General features: G+C 41.5%; 1 protein-coding gene and 1 long non-coding RNA gene across 3 annotated transcripts in view; both read right to left on the bottom strand.

Moving 5' to 3' along the window:
* Nucleotides 1-22,521, bottom strand: part of LOC127377845 (uncharacterized) — an 88,426-nt gene that overhangs the window by 60,048 nt on the left and 5,857 nt on the right. The window lies entirely within an intron of this gene.
* Nucleotides 4,050-22,521, bottom strand: part of plagl2 (pleiomorphic adenoma gene-like 2) — a 47,294-nt gene continuing 28,822 nt past the window's right edge. For both annotated transcript variants that reach the window (XM_051426033.1, XM_051426034.1), the window contains exons 2-4: nucleotides 14,067-14,218; nucleotides 13,475-13,970; nucleotides 4,050-11,870 (exon numbers count right to left, since the gene is read on the bottom strand). In XM_051426033.1, the coding sequence (XP_051281993.1) occupies nucleotides 10,385-11,870; nucleotides 13,475-13,815 (1,827 nt within the window). In that variant the 5' untranslated portion in view covers nucleotides 13,816-13,970; nucleotides 14,067-14,218 and the 3' untranslated portion in view covers nucleotides 4,050-10,384. The remainder of the gene's footprint in view (nucleotides 11,871-13,474; nucleotides 13,971-14,066; nucleotides 14,219-22,521) is intronic.

Raw genomic sequence — 22,521 nt, 5'->3', positions numbered from 1 at the left:
CTACAGCTGTTCCTTCCTGCACAGTCTGAGTGTCTTTTTGCTATTTATTTCGTACCTGTGGCAGGCCCAAAACCAATCAACTAGTATTTGACTCTGCCACCATCGTCTCCGTCCCAGCAAGATGGTATCTGCATAGACAGCCTGTGGAAGAGAAGCATCTTGCGGCCCCATGAGAAGGAGATTTGGGGTAATGGGATCAGGATCTGCTATATCAGAGGATTCATAGTGAATTGGTTTGGAATTTAGAATTACTTCTATCTCCACTAGTAATGTGTGTTGGACTTCCTCAAAAATGGTTTGACTTCCCACTGGCACCCTGAGAACAGCTTTAATAGACCTGAGTGGATTCATGGCTGCAAATGCATCTCACAGCTCTCGGTCTCCTCCCTTGAAGTTGGTGCCACAGTCAGAAAGCAGCTCATAGGGTGCAATAAAACATCTCTCAGCTCGACGGAGAAGGGGCATAACTGATTCAAAAGGGGCATTCAGTTCAGGTACACTTTCTTCCTTAACAAAGGGGTTGTATAACATACACATAGGGGACTTGTGATGTGAACAGACATTGTGTAGAATCACATTACTCACCAAGGGAAGTTGGGCCATGTAGAGCCCATCCAGTAACTGCGGCAGTTAATAGAAACTTTTCCAATAACACATCTCCAAGTCTGCCAAACAGCTGTAAAGGTGGATGCAGAGACATCATATCAACCTGTGTTTGGAGAGAGATTTAGCGAACTGACACAGGGCTTTATTGACATCAGTGCCCAGCTGATCGTATGGACGCAGCAGCAGTTGGTGATTGATTCAGCTTAACAGTTAATTGTGATTCTAACTCATGTTTCTACATGTTACACTTATAATTGATTAAGTACCTGAGCAGTATATGAGCACGGGTTACGGATTGGGTTGGGTCCGGATTTGACTTGGAGATAATTATGGGTAACGGGTCGGTTCTTGTTCTAATCTCTGCAGGTGCGGGCGGATACGGGTTTGCAAAACTGGACCCATGCAGGACTGGCCTAGAAGGCGTTAGTGGAATCAGTTGGCATGGAGTTTGAAAGATGTCTGCATTTTTTAGGCAAATTAATTCTAGTCAACGATGCTATTGAGTTACTTGTCAGGTTAACTCTGGCTCAGCTGCATCACCATTCTTTTGTGAATGTCTCTTGCTCCCAACTTTGTGGACACTCAGTTGCTGGAGTACCACTTTAAATGAGACTTCTGTTGTGTATGTGTGCCTGTCAAGGTGTTAAATCCTGGTTTGTCCCTGTGTCCCTGAAATGTTCAGTGTCTGGATGGCTGTGATCAAATTACAAGTCTGTGTTGTGTGGTCTCGGTCCTCTCAAATCCTTTTTACAAGCTCTCCAGGTTCCTCCTAAGAAAATTCTACAAAACCAAAAGAGTTTCTATTCCTGAGTTATGGCACAGTTGGCATCCCGTAAGTGTATGTGTGAGAGTCAGCTCAGTTGATGTAAGTATAGGTTAGCCCCATAGTACTATAATTAGGGCAGTCTTGACACTCAGCTATGCAGCAGGCTTACTTGTGCAGCTCTCTGAGACATAATCCAGACCCTGATCCAATATAAGTTAGATACACAGTGGGACACAAGCCACTCAGATAGTCCTGGGATATTCTGGGATGGCATTTTAAACTATTTTTTGTACGGTGATTCATTTTATGGCACAGGGGTCTCCCGAAGCAGCTGACAGGTACTGGGAGGCCAAAGCAAAAACCTGGGTGTGGGAGTTTGGGGCGACTTTTGGTTGGCCTTAAAGAAGTTCTGGCAAACCATTAGCTGACTCAGGGAGGGAAATTAGAGCTCAGACTATGTTCATCAGAAGAGGAGAACTGCGGGATATTGTCGAGTGGTGGAGATATTGCATCTGGGCTCCCTGCAGATGATGGCTTCAGCCTACACTGGGGTGGTTTGGAGTGACTGTGAAGCAGTTGGGATGAGAGTCAGCAAGTCCAAGGTCATGGCTCTCTGCTGGAAAATGGTGGATTGCTCCTTCCAGGTTGGGAGTGAGTTACTGCCCCAAGCAAAGGAGTTAAGGTATCTTGGACATAATGCTGGTGTTGTATCAGACCATTGTGTGTTGAGCCGGAAGGCAAAACTTCCAATTCACTTGTAGATCTACATTCCAACCATCACCTATGATCGTGAGCATTGTGACGGACAGAATGAGATTGTGGAAGCAGTTAGAGATAAGTTTCATTCATTAGGTGGCTAGGCTCACTAATAGAGATAGGATAAGGTGTTCATCCGGAAGGACCTGGAGTAGACCCAGAACACGCTGGAGCAGGGTTGCCCAAAGTGGCGCCCACGGGCCAATCACCACAAGGTAAACCTTTTTAAAAATCTCTGTTTATGTTGCTTTATTTTCTGTGAGGTAGAAATGCTATTTAAATATGTTGGATTGTTAATTATGAATTATCTTTCATAATCTGAGTTTGCCAGGCAGTATGACACTTGACACAGGAATTCATTCAATTAAGGGAACTTTTGCACTTTCTGGCCTATATATCATCTGACTTAGGAGCACCTCAGGGTCCACTAGGAGGAGCTGGAAACATTGCTGGGAAGAGGGTTGTCTGGACTGGCCTGTTGCCACTGCAACCTGACCCCGGATGATTCAGTTTTATTACTTGCTATATTTCTTCATTCAAAATCAAACTAAATATTGTGAAAATCATGGAGATTTGGTCATTTACACATAATAGTCTACCCTATGTGTAGCTAAGATATAGTAATGTTCAGTGTCTGAGTTTGTGGGATTCTCCTCAGACAAAGCTTGGTAAAAGTTACACCCTCCCTCCACCTCCTTGCTCGTTTTGCTCAATTCCTCAAAGTCTATAGGATCATTATTATGTTATTGGATCCCATAGATACTCAACAACTGAGCCAAGCTAGCCCAATATTACTGTTTCACATAACTTCAGACTACACCAGATACAAGAAAGGTCTGTTCTAAGCCTTTTATTAATTTCTGACTCTAAAGAATAGAATTTCCCTAAATCTCTGAGCTCTTTAAAAAAATCACACATTTATGCTATAATGTCATTTTGATAACTAAACTCCTTACTTACTATTGAGCCTCATTCTGAGTATGTTAGCAATCATGTGTCTTGTCACGTGGTGACTGCCTATAGAGGGAGAATGAGAATAATGCGTCTGGTCAAACCATTCTCGCTCCGCTCTGTTTGAAGCAGTCGATCAGGATGATGGATGGATGGATGGATGGATGGACTTGAGGAAGTGAGAAAATGAGAAAGGCTGATCCTGTCAGCTCAGATATCACTCCTCCAACAGTCAATCTATGTGTGCTATGTGATATCAGTTTTTTCAGTAATCAGTAATTTGTCCAATACTTCAGTTTATGACTAAATGCCTGAAAAACTATGACATTCCCACCAGCCTCAACTGTACGTTTTAGTGCTAATAATAAATGTTAGCATGCTAAATCAAGATGGTCAACATGGCTAACATTATAACTGCTGCAGTCTTATACCTCTGCAGAGACAGATCTAGAGAAATGGGGTTAAATAAAGGCCTGTCATTTTATGTCCCAGCTAAGGTCTTAGGTCTATAAGGTAAATGGAGGTCAAATGTTTAAATGTTGATGCTAACAATAAACAGCCACACTGTAAAAAAAAATCTGTATTTTTACAAGTCAGTTATTTTTATGTTATTTTACATTATTTCTTTGGCAACCCAGCTGCCGGACTATTACCATTTTTACTGTATTTTTTTTTACTGTATGCATTAGAATTGTAATTAATTAACCATAGAAAAAAAGTTTTTTCAAATTCTCAGAAAAAACAGAAAGACATGACCACCTCCTCATCCATGGTAGTTATGGCCATGTATAAGGGCTTAGTCTAACAGTTTAAATATATGGGGCAGCTGTGGCTCAGAGGTAGAGCAGGTTGTCCACTAATTGTATACAATATATATAATAATTATTCCTTTGTAGTGATTTTTTACATTTTATAAAAGAAAGGAAAGAGAAGAAACTCTTAATAATATAACAAATAAAAAAAGATGCAATTCAGGTATGAAACCGCTGGTTTGTCTTTTAATAATTTCAACATAACACATAACAACTCAAAGATACACTGTACTGTACAATAAGTCAATAGTTCTGTTGTTGTGTTCATCATCTCTTTGGATCAACCAATATACAAATCTGTCACTTTTACATTGCAGCAACTGATTGCATGTGAGATATGTAACAAAAAAAGCAAGACTTCTCATTTTCTTCCTTTCTCCGAAGCACATCATTTATATAATTCTCCCTGTAGTTGATAAACTCCATGCTATATAAAATAAGTGAAGTGAATGCAAATATTCTATTTTCTTTCACCTTTTTTATTCCAGAGGTGGCTGTAATAGCAAGTGATAAAAATAAAATGGGCTATGTCACTAAAACGAGATACACAAAGAGGTTGGAATGCAAGACTTACTTTAAGCTAGAAATATATAAAACTACATGTGGATGTTGCCTGCATCAGACAGTACCCAGTTTCTTACTAAAAGCAAAGAGAGAGAGAGGGAGAGAAAGAGAAAGCGTTATTAAAATCAAATCAGCTTTTCTCAGGCAAAACTGATGAAAAAATTCCCTTAAAATGCTTGTGTTCTGCACCTAGTAGTAAAGAGGATAGAGTAAAGATAAGTGCATCCCTAGTAGGTGCAGGTCGAGGTAATGAAGCTACAGCCAAGCCGAGAAACAGAACAACATCACTGTCAGAGGTCAGGAGAGAATCCAGTTTATATCTTTAAGGGTTTAAGAGTTGTGCTGATTTGGAATCAGCTTTTTCTGTCAGCTCGAATCACAGAAGCCCATTTCTACCAGAAAAAGAAAAAAATAATTAAAACATGTAAAAATCCTACTAGTGGTAAGTTGAAATGATGAGATATTGTATAAAGTAAAAGTATGAGATACTAAGTCAGAATTATAACATAGTATGTCAGAGATAAGAGATATTGAGTCACATTTTGACTTACTGAGTCAAGTAATAACTTTGTAGTATGCAGTAGTAATAGTTAAGAGGTCACTATTTTGACTTAGTAACTCAAAATTATAACAGTAAATTAGAATTATGAGATAGGAAAGATTTTCTTTTCTTCTGCTCTTTTCTAAACTGAAATGGGCTGCCATACTGATCTGGGAATAAGTCTAGAAACAGTGCCCATTTTCCCAGAATGATCCCTCTATGCAGAATGACTAACCCAGTATATATATTTAAAAAATATATATTAGTAATGCGGGAAACACTCTGTCACCAATATGAGCTCAGGTGGTACAACAGGTTGTTGTTGTAGGTGTTTCACAGCTCAACACAACAAGTACAACCTGACCACATTTCCATGTTCAACAACTAAGACCTTTTCACTTCTGTCTTAAATATCCAAAAATCATTATGCTCTTTTTCTCCTATTTTAATGTTTAGTAACATTCATTTAAAGCTGCAGTAGGTAATTTTTTATAAAAAAAAAAACCTTTTATCAATTTTGCTTTCACTATATCCTGACAGTAGTACATGAGACAGATAATCTGTGAAAAATCAGGTTCCTCTGGTTTATTCTAATGGAGACCCAACCATCAATCATCGTTCTTAGCTCTGATTGGACAGGCCTGGTGGATTCTTGTAAATGCCACTAGGAGCTCTAGAAGGAGCCAGGGGAACCTGATTATCTGTCTCATGTCTCATGATATACTGACATTTATTTTTAGTTAGTTAGTTATTTTTATAAAAATGAATGAATGCAGCTTTAAAGCCACATTTGAGTACTTTGCAATGGATAACTGAAACTGTAATTCTTATATCTAGTCATTATCAGCATGAAGCTGTTCCTTGTGGCCGGGACAACCAGGATCAGGGCTGTGAGCTCTAAGTTCTATATTTTGGGGTCACTCCTGACTTCATTCTTGTTCAGTTACATGGTCTAAAAATGGCCTGTGAAATGAGTCTGTTGCAGCCTTTCAATGGCAGGTTGTGGTCAGGCTGTGGCTTTGACAACGGTCTCACCGCCTCAGAATAACAGATATGTTGTTACTGTTCCCTTAATACGCTTGGCTATAGAGTTTGATTGGGTAAATTTGAGAGAGAAGGCGAAGCTTGCCCAAAAAACAACAAGGTTTCAAAGGAGAAGGGGGCTCTTATGTAGAAGAATATTAGTGAAAAGTCTATCAAAAATACTGTTATTCTTTTGGAGAAAGAGAAATACACAAATGGTTGATAAAGTCTACACATCAAACTAATGGCACATACATATACAGGATCAATACAAAATTAAAAACATATGAACATATAAGCTGAAATTTTAAAAGAAAAAAAATACTCTTTTTTTTAAAAGGTTGAAAGTGCTAGAATTCAGATTAGCTCACTGAAACCCAGGGAGGACAAACTTAATACATGCCAAAAGCTTTTCCTTAACTTTTCTTTCTTTTAGGACTAAATGAATATTTGTTACAAATATATAAATGCTCAATTTGATTGCTACAAATTTGGCTTAAACTAAGAGGGTTTTTCTTAAAAACAACCTTTTTTTTTAAGCTCATAATAAAGATCAAATTTGATCAAATTTTTTTAATATATCATGTAAATTCTTAGAAAGGTGCTAACAGCTAATTCATTTAGGATCAATGAAAGTTTGATCATTTTACAAGAGTCATCATCAAAATGACAACTTTCCAGGGGGGAGACTAATAACTAACTAAAAATAAGTTTCAAATTAGTTCAGAACTCGGATTATAAAATCTAGGATTTTGGCAGTGGGGTCAAACAGTCAGACTGCTGGGACGCTTCTTCTGGATCAGTGCTCGCTGATTCGGAATTTTCAGCAGCCCTTACCACCAAGGGGAATATTCACCTGTCTAACACACACAGCTCATTGTCGGGGGTTTCATATACTACAGTATCAAAAAATCGCAGAACACTTTTAGCATTTTGTAACAAGCAATTGTGCAAAAATGTAGTTTCTTCTCCCCAGGTTTTGGTAAGAAAAATAAAAACAAATAAAAATGAGGTGATGTGTTGTGTTGTTTTTCGAGGTCCTGTTTTACACAAACAGAAAATAATATATCATACGACAACAAACAAAACAAATATATGACTATGAGCAATACCCCAAGTCGTGCAGTCAGTCATGTGTCCCCCTGTACTTTGAATGTCAAAGCCCGGGAATTCGGTGACTGCGTTCTTCCAGATATCGCGGTATTTTCAGACCCTTTTCCTTTGACTCTACAAAGCAGCTGAGAGGAGGAGGAGTACGGAGGGGATGGGGCCCGGGGGATGATAAACACTATGTCGGTTCGGTTTGTGCATGTTTTCAGCTCGCTGTCCATCTTGCAAAAAAAAAAAATTGAAATGTTCTAGTGGTCTACAGTTGTCGTCCATCAGCAACCGCAGCTAAAAGCAGCAATATGTATTTAATTTTTTTATGTGCTATGTTTTTCCTGTTTTTTTGTTCATTTTTTTGTTTGTTTTTACTCAACGTTTAACGATGGCTGTGGCTCACCTGTGGCACGGCGACCACTGTAGGCAAAGGTCTTGTTCTATGACTGGAACGACACTGAATGAACTATGACAGATGCTGCAGGAGCTCAGCCCTCTGTGCTGTGTTATGTTCTGGATATGCCAGCTGTGTTGGTCATGCCACAGACAACATTGGATAAAGAGCACCGATTTCTCTTTGAGGTTTAAGTTAACTTAGGACTCAGGTTTTTAGAGGCTGGTGGTGGAAGGTTTAGGGCTGTCACTTTTTCTATGAAATTCAAAGTGTTCACATTAAACATTTTAAAGCGCAACAGACCTTTTTAAGTTCTGAAGTTTGCCTTGTGGTCCAGCAGAGGGCGCTCTACTATCAGCTTGACCTATGGCATGCCCTATTGTCCTGTCAGTAAACTAAGCTAGTAATGTCATGCTGTTTACTACAAAATGGAGGGAGCAAAGCCGTCCTGATAGAACACTGGTGACACCAAATCATCTGAGTATCAGTGTGCTTCTGACGGCTTGGTACAAAGCAGCTGTTTACGATGACAACAAATCTCCCAACTTACTTGCGAATGTTAGCTTAGCACTCAGGAGAGGCAGTGCTGCGGAGGCACCACAGACAAACAGAGCAATGTCGACTGTTCAACCTCTGTGACTGTTCGACACACTCAGCTTTAGCCTCGCTAAAAGCTCAGCGTTAAGATAGAAGGATTCATATGCAAGGATATGTGGCCCATTAGTGTGGTAAGAACGAATGTCTTTTGGTGCATTCCCACCAAAGGCAAATCAATGACTACCACGTCATTCACGTCGCCTGTCGCAAACGAGCAAAAAGTTCAAAATATTGAGTTTGAAGCAGAAAACGTTCCCATATCGTGGGGTATTTGCAGCGTTGTATGGACAGAGTAAACACAAATGATCCCGTGATTCGCCATTGGTGGGAACACACCATTATACTTTAATATAGTCTTTACGTGTTTTTTCGTACTTTTTCCCATTCCCCTAATTGTTTGTGGATTTATTCAAACAAATTGCATGTCATTTCTAATTTGTTATAAGTTGAGTTTTTTTAGAAAGGTGACAGCCATAGAAAGGTTAGAAAGGATCTAAACTCCAAGATATCCAAAAACCACTGAGCTTGGAGCCTGGATTTCATCACAGCGCAGGGTTTACATATTCCACTGGATAAAGACCTATAGTCACAGATTCATAGGCCATGCCATCCATGTCAGCATCCTTATGACACAATCTATCTAGCTCAAATCCTAACAGATTATTAAGCCGCTAACAGCCTCCTACAGATAATTCCCATCCACAGTTCTGATCCTGCTATACTAACTCACATACATGTAAAGGTAAAGATTGGATATAACAGAGAAAGCTTAAGGGAAAAAGCTAATACTTCATCCGTTTGTTTGATCAAAATGCAAGATACACACAAATGTAAACCTGCCAGACATCAAAAACATCATCACTTAGTTTTAATACGTCTACCTAAAATACACCTTACTGAGATAAAAGCAATAATAATATTCATTTTTGAGATATTTCGTACACTGCAATAACATTCTTTAACACATTTTTCCTCATCTGTCACTGTAATTCTTTTGTTTTTTTTGCCATTCACATATGTCAGGGTTCATCATTACCATGATGACGCATCTTTTTAAAAGACTGCCTAAAGATGTGTTGGTATTTTATTCCAAAAATATATATTTCAGGTATGTTGGGCAGCCAAGAAAACAGCTGCAATTGTCATTATCATGGGAAATTTGAAAGGTAACTGTTAAAAGGGAGATACGTGAAGGAAAGAGAATGAGGAGAAAGTCTGTCTCAGGCAAAGACAAAAGGTTTCCCAAGGAGATTCCTAAAGGTGAAGTGCCTTCTGCTAAAAAAAAGTGCTTCTCTTGAGGAACAGTAAAAAAAAAAAAAAAAAAAAAGCAAGCATGATATTATATCATTTCGAACCAACTCACACACTTTCACATTTCTATCTTTTCTTTAAAAAATGCGTGGCCATGTATGTGTCTGGTCTTTGTGTTTGGCAGCTAACAGGTCTCTTATCAATCATATGATAAGTGAGTGTTTTCATTCAAACTGACCGACTCTATGAGCGCATCAGTTGCACTTAAAATAACAGGGACAACAGGGAAATTTATTTTTCTTTTTTGAAGAGCACTTTTTTAAGAGGCAGGGTTGCTTTTGTGGCTCTAGCCTAGCTATCTAGAGGAAGATTTTACAGTTCAGATTCAATTGATTTCAACTCGAAATCTACATTTCTTCATTCCTTCACTGATCTCTTTCCTTTTCTCACTGATCATGACAGTTTAGGTGGTTTGAAACTCAAGATGAGACACATTCTACCATGTTCTTACATTTGGAAAAGAAAAATAAAGTAAAACAAAATATCCACTTCAAACTATTTTTTTCTGGGTCACAACAAGACAGATAATCTTCACTAAAAATTATCTTTGATTTTTTTTTTTTAATATTATTACTTTAGAAAGTATGCAGTACCACACCTTTTGGCCTACTGATCCTGCCCTCTATACTACTAAATAGGGGATGGAAGGGGGATAAAAGGGGAAGTAACTGAAAATAAAAAATATGGGTTAATACATTGTTATAACTATAGGATAGGAGAAAAAAAAAGCCCAAATAAAAGCTGCTTCAACTTCTTCTCTTTTTTCCTTTTTGCTCAAAGGGGTTTAACTTCCTTTTAAGGCTCAATCAAAAGCTTTTGTGCGCTTTCATTTAAGGCTTCTAAGTGTTCATTTGTGTATTTATTTGTTAGAATTCTCCAACATTTTGATCGTGCCCAGTCAAGAACCACAGCCCGAAATATCCATGCTGAGCTGGGCAGGGCTGGGCCGAGGCCTGACTCTCTCACTGGAAGGCCTGGTGAAAGCGAGGCAGTGTGGTGGTACTAAGGCTGGAGCTGAACACTGATGGGAGGGGGTGCAGGGATCCAAGGCCCAGACCCCCGCTGGAGCTCTGCTGCTCCTGAGGTTGCGGTTGCAAAGAGGTAAGAGGTGCTGTGGCGACGGCAGCTGCTGCCGCGGCGACTGCTGCAACATGGGGCTCGGCAGCATGCAGAGATGAGGCAGAGGAGATGGAAGACGAGGAGGAAGTCGCAGATGAGGTGTAGCCCATCACCAGTCCTCCTGTGCTCATGGGTGCACTGTAGGGAGGCAGGTTGAGGGGCAGGAACCCCAGCAGGTGGGAGAAGTCCATGTTAGCAGCACACAGAGACTCAGCGATCATCGCAGGGCTCTTGGACAGGAGGGGATCCCCGCAAAGCTCATCCGTCAGGCCCGAGGTGGGCTCCAGTCCGTCCTTGTGGGGCGAGGCAGCAGTGTGGGGCTCTACAGAGGGAACTGGGCCTGGCGAACCACTCTGCAGATCCATGAGGAAACTCTCCATCTCCACTTTCAAGGGCTTGTCCAGCAGGTATGAGGTAGATCCCAGCTGGTATTTGGGGACTTGCTGGGGCTGGTGCTGCTGCTGGGGAGCCGGAGGTTGGTGGTGTGAGGGCAGCGGAGGGGAATGGTGGTGGTGGTGATGGTGGTGATGATGGTGGTGGTGATGGGAGTGTGGGTGAAGAGGTCCAGGGGATTCCATGTGACAGCCCATGCCCATAGCTGCAGACAAGGAAGTGGGCATTAGGGACGGGTGTGGGTGACCCACCCCAGAATTAGACATGGCCTGGAGATGGTGGGGGTTGTACATGCCCATCGGAAAAGGGGCCCCACTAGGGAACGGTTTGCCCATCATGGGGTCTTTGTTGGGACCCATGCTGCACATCATGGGGCTGAGCTCCTCCTTCACAGAGCAAGGTGGTGACCCGGAAGCTAAAAGACCTAACATATCAGGAGGCTCTGTCTTGATCTTCAGCAGCTCCTGCGAGTGGCTCTTCTTCACATGGCGTGTCAGATGATCCTTCCTGCCGAAGCGCTGGGCACAGTACTGGCACAGGAAGTCCTTTCGGCCTGTGTGGACCACCATGTGCCGTCTCACATCCTTCCGTGTGTAGAAACGGCGGTCACAGTGGTCGCACGGGTGTTTCTTCTCCTTGGTGCCTCCTGAAGACTTTCCGGAGTGGCTCTTGAGGTGCTCCAAGAGCACAGGCGTGCTCTCGTACGTCTGCATGCACACCTTGCAGGTAAGATCCCCTGCTGTGGCAGAGTGCATGGCCACATGGCGCTTATATCCCAGCTTGGTGTTGTAGTGCTTCCCACACTCCTCACACTTGAAGGCCTCCTTGTTGGGGTCATGTGTCTGCAGGTGGTTCTTCAGGTGGTCTTTGCGGTGGAACATTTTCTCACAGAACGAGCACTGATGGGTCTTCTGCGGAGAGTGTGTGGCCATATGCCTGCAAAGGAACGCAAAGACAAAAAGATTGTAAATGGTAGAGGTTTCATGTCAAGTTTGTTATGCAGTCTGCCGGTAGTATGCATGCTGTGTGAGACATGAATTCCTTTCAGTCAAACCTGTGTGTCTATATATACATAAATGAGTCACAGTGGTTTGTAGTAGGGGCCAAACTGGGTTTTGGAACCACATCCTATGATTCACTGGATTTCAAACATCCTAGTATCAGATGAGTTTGACACAATTCAGAATCTGAACTGATTATTTTTTGGCCACACACAACATTGACATTTTATCACCTAATAAAGCTGATAGCAACATTATTAGCAAACAGTTGCTTATTTACACATACAGCAGTTAGGGAGCCATGTCAGCATTCGTTTGGAGTTGGGTTCTTGAATATAAATCAGATTTTTACTCTCCTTTTAGCTCTGTGCTTGTTCTCTACCAGGGTAAGTTTATCTTTCACTGAAAACAACTGCTTTCTGTGCCTGAATATTATGCTAATGAGAGTGGTGTACCAAAACAGTAAAGCTGCACGCCATGAAACCAAAGATGCTAGAAGAGGACTTAGGGGAAATGTTCCATTTCACATACAAGTTGTCATGTGTAGGGATATCGTCAAGGAATTCAATTCCCTTCCCACCTAGGGCTGCTCAATAGAATTGAGGAATTGTGGAATTTTTTCTTGGTTTTGCTAATTACTTTGTAAGAGGTACAGTGAGATAATGTTTTGTCTCAGTACCTGCTGGTACTAATCACTAAGCACTCACCCTCCTCCTGCCTCCTAGGTCTGTGATCCTGTTAACTGGCAACTTTCAGCCGAATAAAGTCGACAGTTAACATATTCAGCTGGAACTCACTAGTTAACACGGTCACTTGTTAAACTGAAACACTTTTGAGCCATTAGATGCAAACACCACAGCTGTGGTGAATTGGGATACTTAGTGGACCAGTCTGTGTCTTCTACTACAAGGCTGCTGGTGTTTCCAGAGCAAGTGAGGCTTCCTTCTGTATGGTGTTGAAATCCTTGGCTGTGAATTGAGGGATGCCAAGAAGCACTGTGTTTCAGCGCATCTGCATCTCTTCAGCCTTGTAGCTTTAGGACACTTTCTTGTCTTAAAAAACAAATACAAATACGTGCGGTTGTGGCGGTCGCTCGTCATGCCCTGCAGTTGGCTTGTCAATGTTTCAGTAATTCAATATTGTGTTTATTGCGACAGCCCTAATCAGCTAGCTAGAGATACTTGATTGAATTATTGCTTTCTGAAGATCAAGACTTTCGGGTTCACATAGTGAATAAAATTAAAAATTATCTCAATGGCTCAATGGGGATTCTGAGAAAGCAATAGAAGCCATACATCATCCTATATATATTTGTGTTTTTTTCAGAGTTTTTTTGTTTTTTTGCCATTAATCGATAGTGACCGGAAAGGGGGAGAGAGAAGGAATGACACGCAGCAAAGGGCCGGAGTCAAACTCATGGCTGCTGCAGCAAGGACTCAGCATTGGTAGCTCCAGCTCTACCAGGTGAGCTATCTGGACGCCCCCATCATGCTATATTTAAAAGAATGGGAATTTAGCGATGTGATTTAAGCGCAGTACCTGAAGAGTTTGTATTTGGAGCTGAAGGCCTTGGGACAGTGTGGCTGCGAGCAGTGGAAGGGTTTCTCTCCTGTGTGACTCAAGGCGTGGAGCCGGAGCTTCTCCTGTGAGGCGAACAGGGCCCCGCAAACCAAACACTCGTTCCCACTTGCTCTCCCTACCTCCTCTCCTTCTTTTTCTCTCTCCCTCTCTCTCTCTTTCCCCCTCTCTCGCTCTCTCTCTCTTTCTGTCCGTGGTAGCGGGGCGGCACTCCCAAACAGCTTGGCGGCAGTCCGTCGTCCCTCTTCCTCCAGCGTCAGTGCGGTAATACGGTGTGAGGCATCGGCGGCAGCAGCTGCCATGGCAGCCCTAGAGTGCCGCTGCCATGAAAACTCACTCGTGGCTCCCCTGCCTCGCAGGCTCAACGTGGGAAGTTTTGGAGGGGGGGTGGTTGTTGAAAAAAAAAGCTCACAGGAAGGGCCAATGATCCAGCGGGGACCTCAAAGTCCGGCAAAATCTGTGGTGAGATAGAAGGTGAATGCTTTGAAGCGAACTGTTGCCAAGTTAGAGGCAACATTGTGTTTGTTTTCTAAAAAAAAAAACAAGCGTTTACCTGTTAAAATCCTACTTGTCGTTTTGTCTCTGCACTCTCCTTCTCTCACGCTCTTCTTCAGTCGCTCCTGTCCTTCACTCTCTTCTCCTCACCCAGTCCCAACAGCTATTGTTGGCGGTGAGTGGGAAACACTGCTTTGCATTTTTACTCTTCTGCAAGGAGAGAGCAAGCATAAAGGTAAGTTAACATGAAGTGACTCCAGCGTCTTCTTATATTAAAGCTTTGACAAATTGTAACAAAAGGCAGGGATGTAGACCAGTGGTTCTCAACTTCCTTTGTGTCAAGGACCCACAAATTGTCCCTCACCTGTCTCATAAGATTGTGAAGAATGTAAAACCTCTGAACAGAATATTCATTGTTATACATTCTCTCACATCTAGTCAATGAAATAATAGTGAAATCAAAATATTCCCTATTTTCTGGGGATCTCCTGGTTGAGAACCGCTTATGTGGACAACAACTCAAACTCTCAGAATACAAGCCAAAAGTGAAACCTCCCCAGCCTATAATTCAACAGGCTTGACTTGAAACACAGTATGTCATTTGTAAATTCCACTTCAAAGGCAAGTTTCCTGTGCACTCACTAGGGGGAGCTGAATGACAAGTCTGATTGACAGGAACTGCAAAGGATTAACAAAAACATTTATTTTTTAAATGACGATTCTCAATCATGCCACAACAGCTTTATTTGTATAACCATATGTGAAGCCTTAATGCAACTACACAGTCTCATCCCTCATCATGTGTGTCTTCAGGTGCACAAAGACAGCTTTGTTTGTGTTAATGTGTGTACATGTATGTACTTGTTATGAAACTGGATAAGGCTCCTATAATCCTTGGGAAAACACAGAAACACACACAACCCCTGGGGTAGAGAAAGTGGCAGGTGGGGGAGGCGGTGTTTACGCCACACACTCCTACAACCAGCACTACCTGAACTTTGCAAATTCTTGACAACAGCAAAAGCAGGCAAAAACTTGAAAAAAGGGACAGTGTAACTGAAAACTGCACCGGACCTGCAGTTGTTTATTAAAATAAAACCACAAACTATACTAGCTTGTGTTTCCAAGAGATCGCTGAACTCGCTCCCCCTGTCATCTCTGCATTCCCTTATTTACCCCCAGTGACCTCTGTGACCCCTGCTAGCTAACACACCAGCTAAGTCCAAGGTTGAGCGAACAATGTTAGCCGTGCTAGGAGCTTCAGTCACGTGAACCGGCACTGTAAACACATGTGGGCATATGTGACAGAATGCGCGCGCACTAAGTGTGCACATACAAATGTAATGGCATCTGTGGTTTTCTGTGTGAGAGGTCAATGAGTTAAGAAAGACAGCTTTTGCAGATGCTTGTATTTACACAGAAATGCACAAACATGTTTCCACAGGTTGGCTAGAACACGTACATATGAGTGTGTTCATGTCACAAGATATACTTTAGCACATGTGTGCGTTCATGTATGTCTCAGTGTGTCCATACGTGTGTGTTTGTTCTCATAATGTATGTGTGTTTACAGCAGTGGTTAAGAGGAACTGACAGCTGTAGCGTTGTGTGGTGGTCATCACCCAGCAGGGAGGGTGCAGGGGGGTGACACCCATCCCATTGACCACCCTCAGGGAGCCCAGCTCTATTGTACAGCCTACCCACGTCGCACATTCCTGGCCTGAACCATGCCATGTCGCCCTGCCTCTCTCCTCCGCACACAACAGCACATACAACACACAGAGTTCTGGTCACGCCGAATGCAACATCATGTACACCCCACCTCCCAAGCCGGCATACTCAAACGCACTCACAAAGGCGCGCACACAGACAGGCAGATACAGTACAATGAAGAGAATCCACACTGTCAAGTTATAGAAATAAACCAAATAGAGCTTGAAAACAAAGGACAGCAACTACACACATGGATGGCCCCAGGCCTGAAAAAGCCCAAATGACTCATACTGACCTATGCAGTACTATATTGCTTGCGTTATATATAGATAACATTAAAACTCTGTCCTTTTCCCTATATCCCACCCTATATAGATTAAGTGCAGTACATTTCTCCAGTTTCAAAATACATAAGCCAAAAGCATCAGTATTCCACAACATGGCAACAGAGCTCCAGCAAGGATTTTAGAAATACTGAGATCATGAGTCCAGGGCCCCAAACACACCCCCAATTTAATTGACTGTCCAGTATTATCTTCTATACATTTAAAGGTCTAAATGCTATAATGCTGTTTCAAAGCATTCTACACATTGCCTGGACTCAATACTGGTAAATATTTTAAGATAAGATCGGATAAGAAAACCTTTATTTGTCCCGCAATGGGGAAACGGTGTACGGCATACAGAAAGGGCAGAACAGAAAATAACAAAAGCACAAAGAGTAGCTTATAAAAGATAAATAATGAAATAGAAAAGCATTGCACAGACTGGTGTCAAACTGGTGTTTTGAAGTTTTTACACCTTGTTGTGTAATACTATTGCACATTTATTTATTGGCCTAAAAGTAGTCAAATTTAAAGTCTACGTACGTATATTGTCAATATGTGTAAGCTTTTAATCTTATAATATAGCCTCCCCACATGTTGCCAAAACCCCAAATTCTAAGAAAATACTGAAGATAGGTGTCCTCGAAGGTAGTTAGTTGCCTAAACGTAGTTAAATTTGAACATACTGAGTCTAAAAATCATCTATGAAATATCAACTATATGCAAGCTTTTAATCGAATAATGGTAGAATTTCCCCAGTTTTATAAACCCTCTAAATTCGCTCAAGCCCCTTTAGTTCTGGTTCTTGAAACGGTTCTGTTTAATATTTTCGGAACCTAGGTGCTATCTAGTGAACCACCCCACCAATTTTAAGTGGAACCATCGTAATCAGTTGCATCATCAACAGAGGGTGTTGCACAATGGACATCGACCTGTAGATAATAACACGCCCACTTTGGATCCCAAGGAAAATATGCTATTTTTTTTGTTAAAGCTGGGAACCAACTTTTCAGGTCCCAAACCAATTTATTTTTGTTTAAAATGCTCCAAAAAACTGTAGGTGCGCCAACCAGAACAGTGCCAGTTCCCCCCTAAAAAACCCTGCTATATTTTGGTTTGGGGTGTCCAGAGAGTGGCATGGAGACTTTAAGGGGTGGAAGAACTATATGCTGGTGATAATTCAATTAATTTCAATTTTTTAACATATTATTTTTTAAATGAATGTTAAATTTGACAGCATGTGACACCAAACAGGTGGCCGCTGGGGTGGCCACCCCATGCCATCCCTCTAGATAGATAGTATAGCTTTGATTTACAGTATGACCCCCAAATTCAAACACTGGTCTCACAATAACAATACTAACACTTTTATCTATCTTTATACCATCGACATAAAGATGGACGACACGTCAGCTCTCCAAAAGTGATGCCAAAACATCTTGATAGCCCCCTGGTGGCTGGCTGCAGTAGAGGTCATAAATCCCACTGTCTTCATGTTATCAGATGGGACATGGGCCAAACTAAAACATTAAAGTACATGTAAATTTTTGTTGTCGGATAAGTTTGGTTTTAAGTTATTTGAAGCTATAAAAAGTGGGTTGGGAGATCACTACTGCGCAGACTCTGGTTCCAAATGGCGAAAGATGGCAGCGTCCATATCCGGAATATAATGGCTTAATTTTGTACAGTAAAAGGAAGTGGAGATGCAATGCATATATGTCAATGGTCTATACACAACAAACAAGAAAAAATTAAGTAGAAATAATATCTAATTTACATGATATCCTCTTTTTTCCTTGCACACAGATATCATAGGCGTCTTCATGTTGTTTCTGCTTTACTTTGATGATGTCTAATAATGTTCACAGCTTGATCCAGAATACTGTAAATCTGGAATTCGGCAGCTATTGTAGACCCCCTTTACTTTAAGAACGTAATCTTTGTACCTATCTATCAAGTGCTTCCTAGTTGTCAGTGTAACAGGTAAATGTGGGCACGTTCTTCTCCTCAGCATGAGAGACAAATCACAAAGCATCTTTTGAGCAAACATACCCACTCAAATCCGAACGCAGCCACCCACCAGAGAGGAGCGTTAAGGTATTTAAAATCATACCTTCTGCATTTTTAAATACTGTAATACCTTGATACCACTCATGCCTAACCCACAACTCTCTTTAACAGGGAAAACACCATGGCACACATCAGTCTGTTTCTTACTTGTGCAATAGAAGATTTGAGAAATATCTCTTTAAAACTTAATATACTAAGTATTTCACGTCAGTTTATAGGGTACTCTTTTTAAAATATTTAGTTTTGAAAAGGAAGCAATGTTGAAGTTATTGGCATATCATTTTTGTTTTTCAGTTTTATTACATTAGAGTAAGAAACCCCTATAGTAATCAAAGACTTCAGTATATACATGATGGCATTAAAGGACCAGTGTGTAGGATTTAGTGGCATCTAGCAGTGTAGTGTAGAGTGCAACTCCCTCGCTTCACCCTCTCCTTCCAAGCTTTTAGGAGAAACTACGTTGGCCGCAAAACAAGTAAAAAATTAGAGACCTCTCTATAAAGCCAGTGTTTGGTTTGTCCGTTCTGGGCTACTGTAGAAACCTGGTGGTTCAACATGGTGGGCTACGCCAATAGAGGTAACAAAAACACAGTCTTATTTTCACGTGATTATACACTAATTAAAACATACCTATGAGTATTATATTCTATTACTGACAATAGATCCTCCTAAATGTTACACACTGGACCTTTAAAATGTTGTACTCCTGACAGTAGTCACCATAAACCTATATAAAGGCATAGTCATGCAGGGAAAAAAAACTGTGATATACAGTGAAACCGCCAGAATCTTATAAAATAACATGATACAATTTTTTGGTCACACTGCATAGTTCTATTATAGGCTAAAGAAAGAGAAAAAGTGGACGGATTAATTGATATCGAAAATAAAAATAATCACTGAGTTGCAGCCCTAAATGTCAATAATAGGCAATGGCTGTCTTGTTTGTCACCTAACTACAAACGCTGCATAGGTAGTAGGTTATAGGTCAGAGCACATGGTGCTTCATAAGCAGGCTGCTCCACCAGCACAAACAGCACAACTGCAGCCATTTCCAACCACCAATCACACTTCACTGTCACTGTACTGATCACAAAGTAACAAACACGCTGCTGCAGCATGGAACTCCATTCCAAAATGGCAGATACCGCTTTGGCAAACAGTCCACAGCACGTTCACATGGAACCTCTGCTTACTTCCCCTAATCAAAAACGCTGAAAGCAGAATTGAGCTGCCACTTTCCAACTGCCCGGGTGTCTTTAGTTTCTGTCCTGGATGAAAGAGCTTCCACATTCCTTTCCTGAGGGGTCAGAGGTCAGCCTCTGCACTGCCTGCCTGCCCGCCCGCCATGGCTCCCGCATGCTGAGTGACTAGCATTAACCCCTTCACTGCCTGCCGCAGCCATACTGAGCAACATGTTAGAAGAAGTTTATCAGATTCTTTGTGGTTAAAAACCGGGCCAGACCAGAGCAGGCCAGTAGCCTCTGCAGAACCGTGATCCACATAGCAGGACGCTGCAGCCACAGCCTGTCAAGCTGCTTGCCTAAACTATACGAACAAACTAAATATAGAAAGTGAGTTCAGCGTCCGGAGCTTAGGTGACAACAGCCGTGCTCATGGGGAGAGGAGGAAGAGAGGGAGGGAGGGGGGTGCTCTGGGGAGGTGAACAAGTTGCACAAACATCTGAACTAAAACAGAGAAAGTAACTTTAAATGATACAAGAAATGTCCTGTGCTGCATGAAAAACAGCTAATGTCAAGTAATTGCTGTTGTTGTGACATTAACACACATGTTGTTACAAAGCAAAATGACTGGTGCTTCCACACATGGGGATTATTTCTCATTTTTACCACATTTATATATATATTTTCGAGGTCACGTACTGTTATTTTTTATAGTTTCAGACAACTCTTCAGTTGCTTTTATTGTGAAATCTTTAACTAGAAATGTTATTCGTAAACAAGTATGTCAACTTTTTTTAAAAAGCGCCTTACGAAACCAGACTTACAAGGTGCTGTACACTGCAAAGGCTGCAGACAAATAAAAAGTTTTAAAGCAGGAAATAAGAAGAAAACAACATAAGAATATAAGCTGAACACAAGAATTTCTTAAAACTTTTGACTGACTGTGGTTTTTAGAACTAGGGGAATTATTTGTGACTTTATAGTCACACTTATATTTATTATTTTGTGTAATCATTTTTCATTTTCTGTAGCTCATTGTCATTGCTGCCTATCTTTAAAGGCGAACGAGATTTTAAATCCTTGTTGAAAAAATTAGAAACAATAGTAAAGATTAAATAAATGATCAGTATGAAACATGGCAGAGTTCCATAATTTTTTTTACCAGGGTGAAAAGTTATAACACAAACAACACTGCAAGGCCCCCATATGCTTGTTAACCATAAACAGCATGTGAACATTTCAGACAGACCTGGACAGGGAGTCTTGAAAAGGAAATAAGGATTGGGAGAAAGCTTCAGTAAACCAAGTCAAAGAGCCAGCAGAGTTAGGCTTAGAGAGACGGAGAGTGAAGCGCGGGGTGGGGGGCTGGGGTTAGTGTGGGGCAGAAGCGAGGTGAACGAGAGAGGGATAAAGGATGACGAAAAGGGGGGGGGGACGCGAGTCATTTGCAGCAGTGGAGTCAGGGGTCTTTGCACCAGTGAAGTGACTCCAGGGCGAGATGAGGGCGGGTGCCGTGGGGGGGGCAGGTCATGCTTTACTAACCACATTGATCAGGACTGAAAGCCAGGGAGGATGAAGGCAGCGTGGTCGCCATCAGCTCGCTTCAGTGATGTCAGAAAACATTTCTTTTTCGGTGTATTCAATCAAATTGGGACAAGACTGTGTGCATTTGTTGTGACAGTGTTGGGTAACTATGGCAACAGAGGAAATATATAGGTGAGGATAACACAACTACTCAGCCGAACACAGTGCAAACCAGAAGAGTGCGCTCAGTAAAAAACAGATGGTGAAGCACCTACTGCAATGCTACCACAACTTCCAGATGGAACCAAGAGTTGAATAGAGCTTTTGTACAGTATAGTATTTATATATATTAAGTGTTTTATATAGTATCAGAGGCGAGAAAGTGTGATTGTTGAGTCTCATTCCCAGACATCAAATACTTGCGCATACTTGAGTCCCTGGAGATAAGACTTAACAATAACTACCTTCAAGCTTTGAACCAAAAGTGTCTTTATATCTTTCTCAGCTCTGACTCTGACAAATAGATTAACCTGAGCCAGGACATTCAACAATGAGACATATACATATCTATATCTATATCTATATCTATATATATATGGTTAGCATATACAATACAGGCTGAGTGAGAGGTCTGTAGAGGCTCATCTATTTCAACAGTGTTGAAATAGATGAGCCTCTCTCTCTCTCTCTCTCTCTCTCTCTCTCTCTCTCTCTGTCTCTCTCCATCCTTCCTCCCACCACCCCCACCTCCTCCCCCAAGTTTCAGTTCCTCTCTGGCTTGTGTTTTCTGACCCAGGGTGAAGCTTTATACACGGTGGGAAGGGGAGTTGGGGTGGAGGGCAAGGGGAAAAGTCTACAACCCCCTTCCTCAACTAGAGCCCTCAGCTCTGCCACGCCAAACCCTCATCCATCCCGACAGTTAGTCCCGGCCACACTGGGCCGGGATGTGGCCATAAAACCGGCACCGCTGCCCTGGTGTCCTGGCTAAAGATAGCCCAGGCTGTGGTCTGGCTGGGGGCGAGGAAGGCAGGGCTAATCTAACCGTCACCAAGGAACACCTTCACTTGTGCACTGACTACTTCTCCTGACTTCACCCTGCTGTTCTGAGCCAGTGAAAAAAGATATACATTTCCCTTAACTGTCACTGCTTTTGCCCTCATTTCAAGTAATTATCTGACATTTTTACATCCATTTGAATGTATTTTTTCCTGCCGATTAAACACAACAGTGATTCAACCTACGACCAGCAAAAGGTTTACTGATATTAAGAGCCATTGCATAAGAAGTAGTGGACTTCTGACATTTCCAGAAGCAGAAGCTGTGTTTTATGGAATAATTCTGGAATATTTCTTTGCCTGCATATTTCCTTTTCTTTGTAAAAGTGACACTGAAAATATAACTCTGTCAATACAGAAAACAGCCTCATATCTCTCACCATGACTTGTTCATCTTCTCACCTATTATATTTTCTGAGTTGGGTGAGCCAAAAAGGTGCCACACCTACTCAAAAAATGTAATTTATTATTCTTTTCTTTTTTCAAAAGTAACATTACCACTTCACTCCCTGCTAACAGTAATTAGTTACACAACTAGTTATATTACTTTTACTCTACTACTGACAAAATAATTAAATAATTGCGTCCTTTCTCCCCAAAATTCAGACGTACAATGATTAAGATACAGTTTTGTTTGTAAA

This window comes from Dicentrarchus labrax, unplaced genomic scaffold (genome assembly GCF_905237075.1).
Source record: "Dicentrarchus labrax unplaced genomic scaffold, dlabrax2021, whole genome shotgun sequence".
In the NCBI taxonomy this organism is placed as follows: Eukaryota; Metazoa; Chordata; class Actinopteri; family Moronidae; genus Dicentrarchus; species Dicentrarchus labrax.
This window is presented reverse-complemented; position numbering and strand designations above follow the sequence as displayed.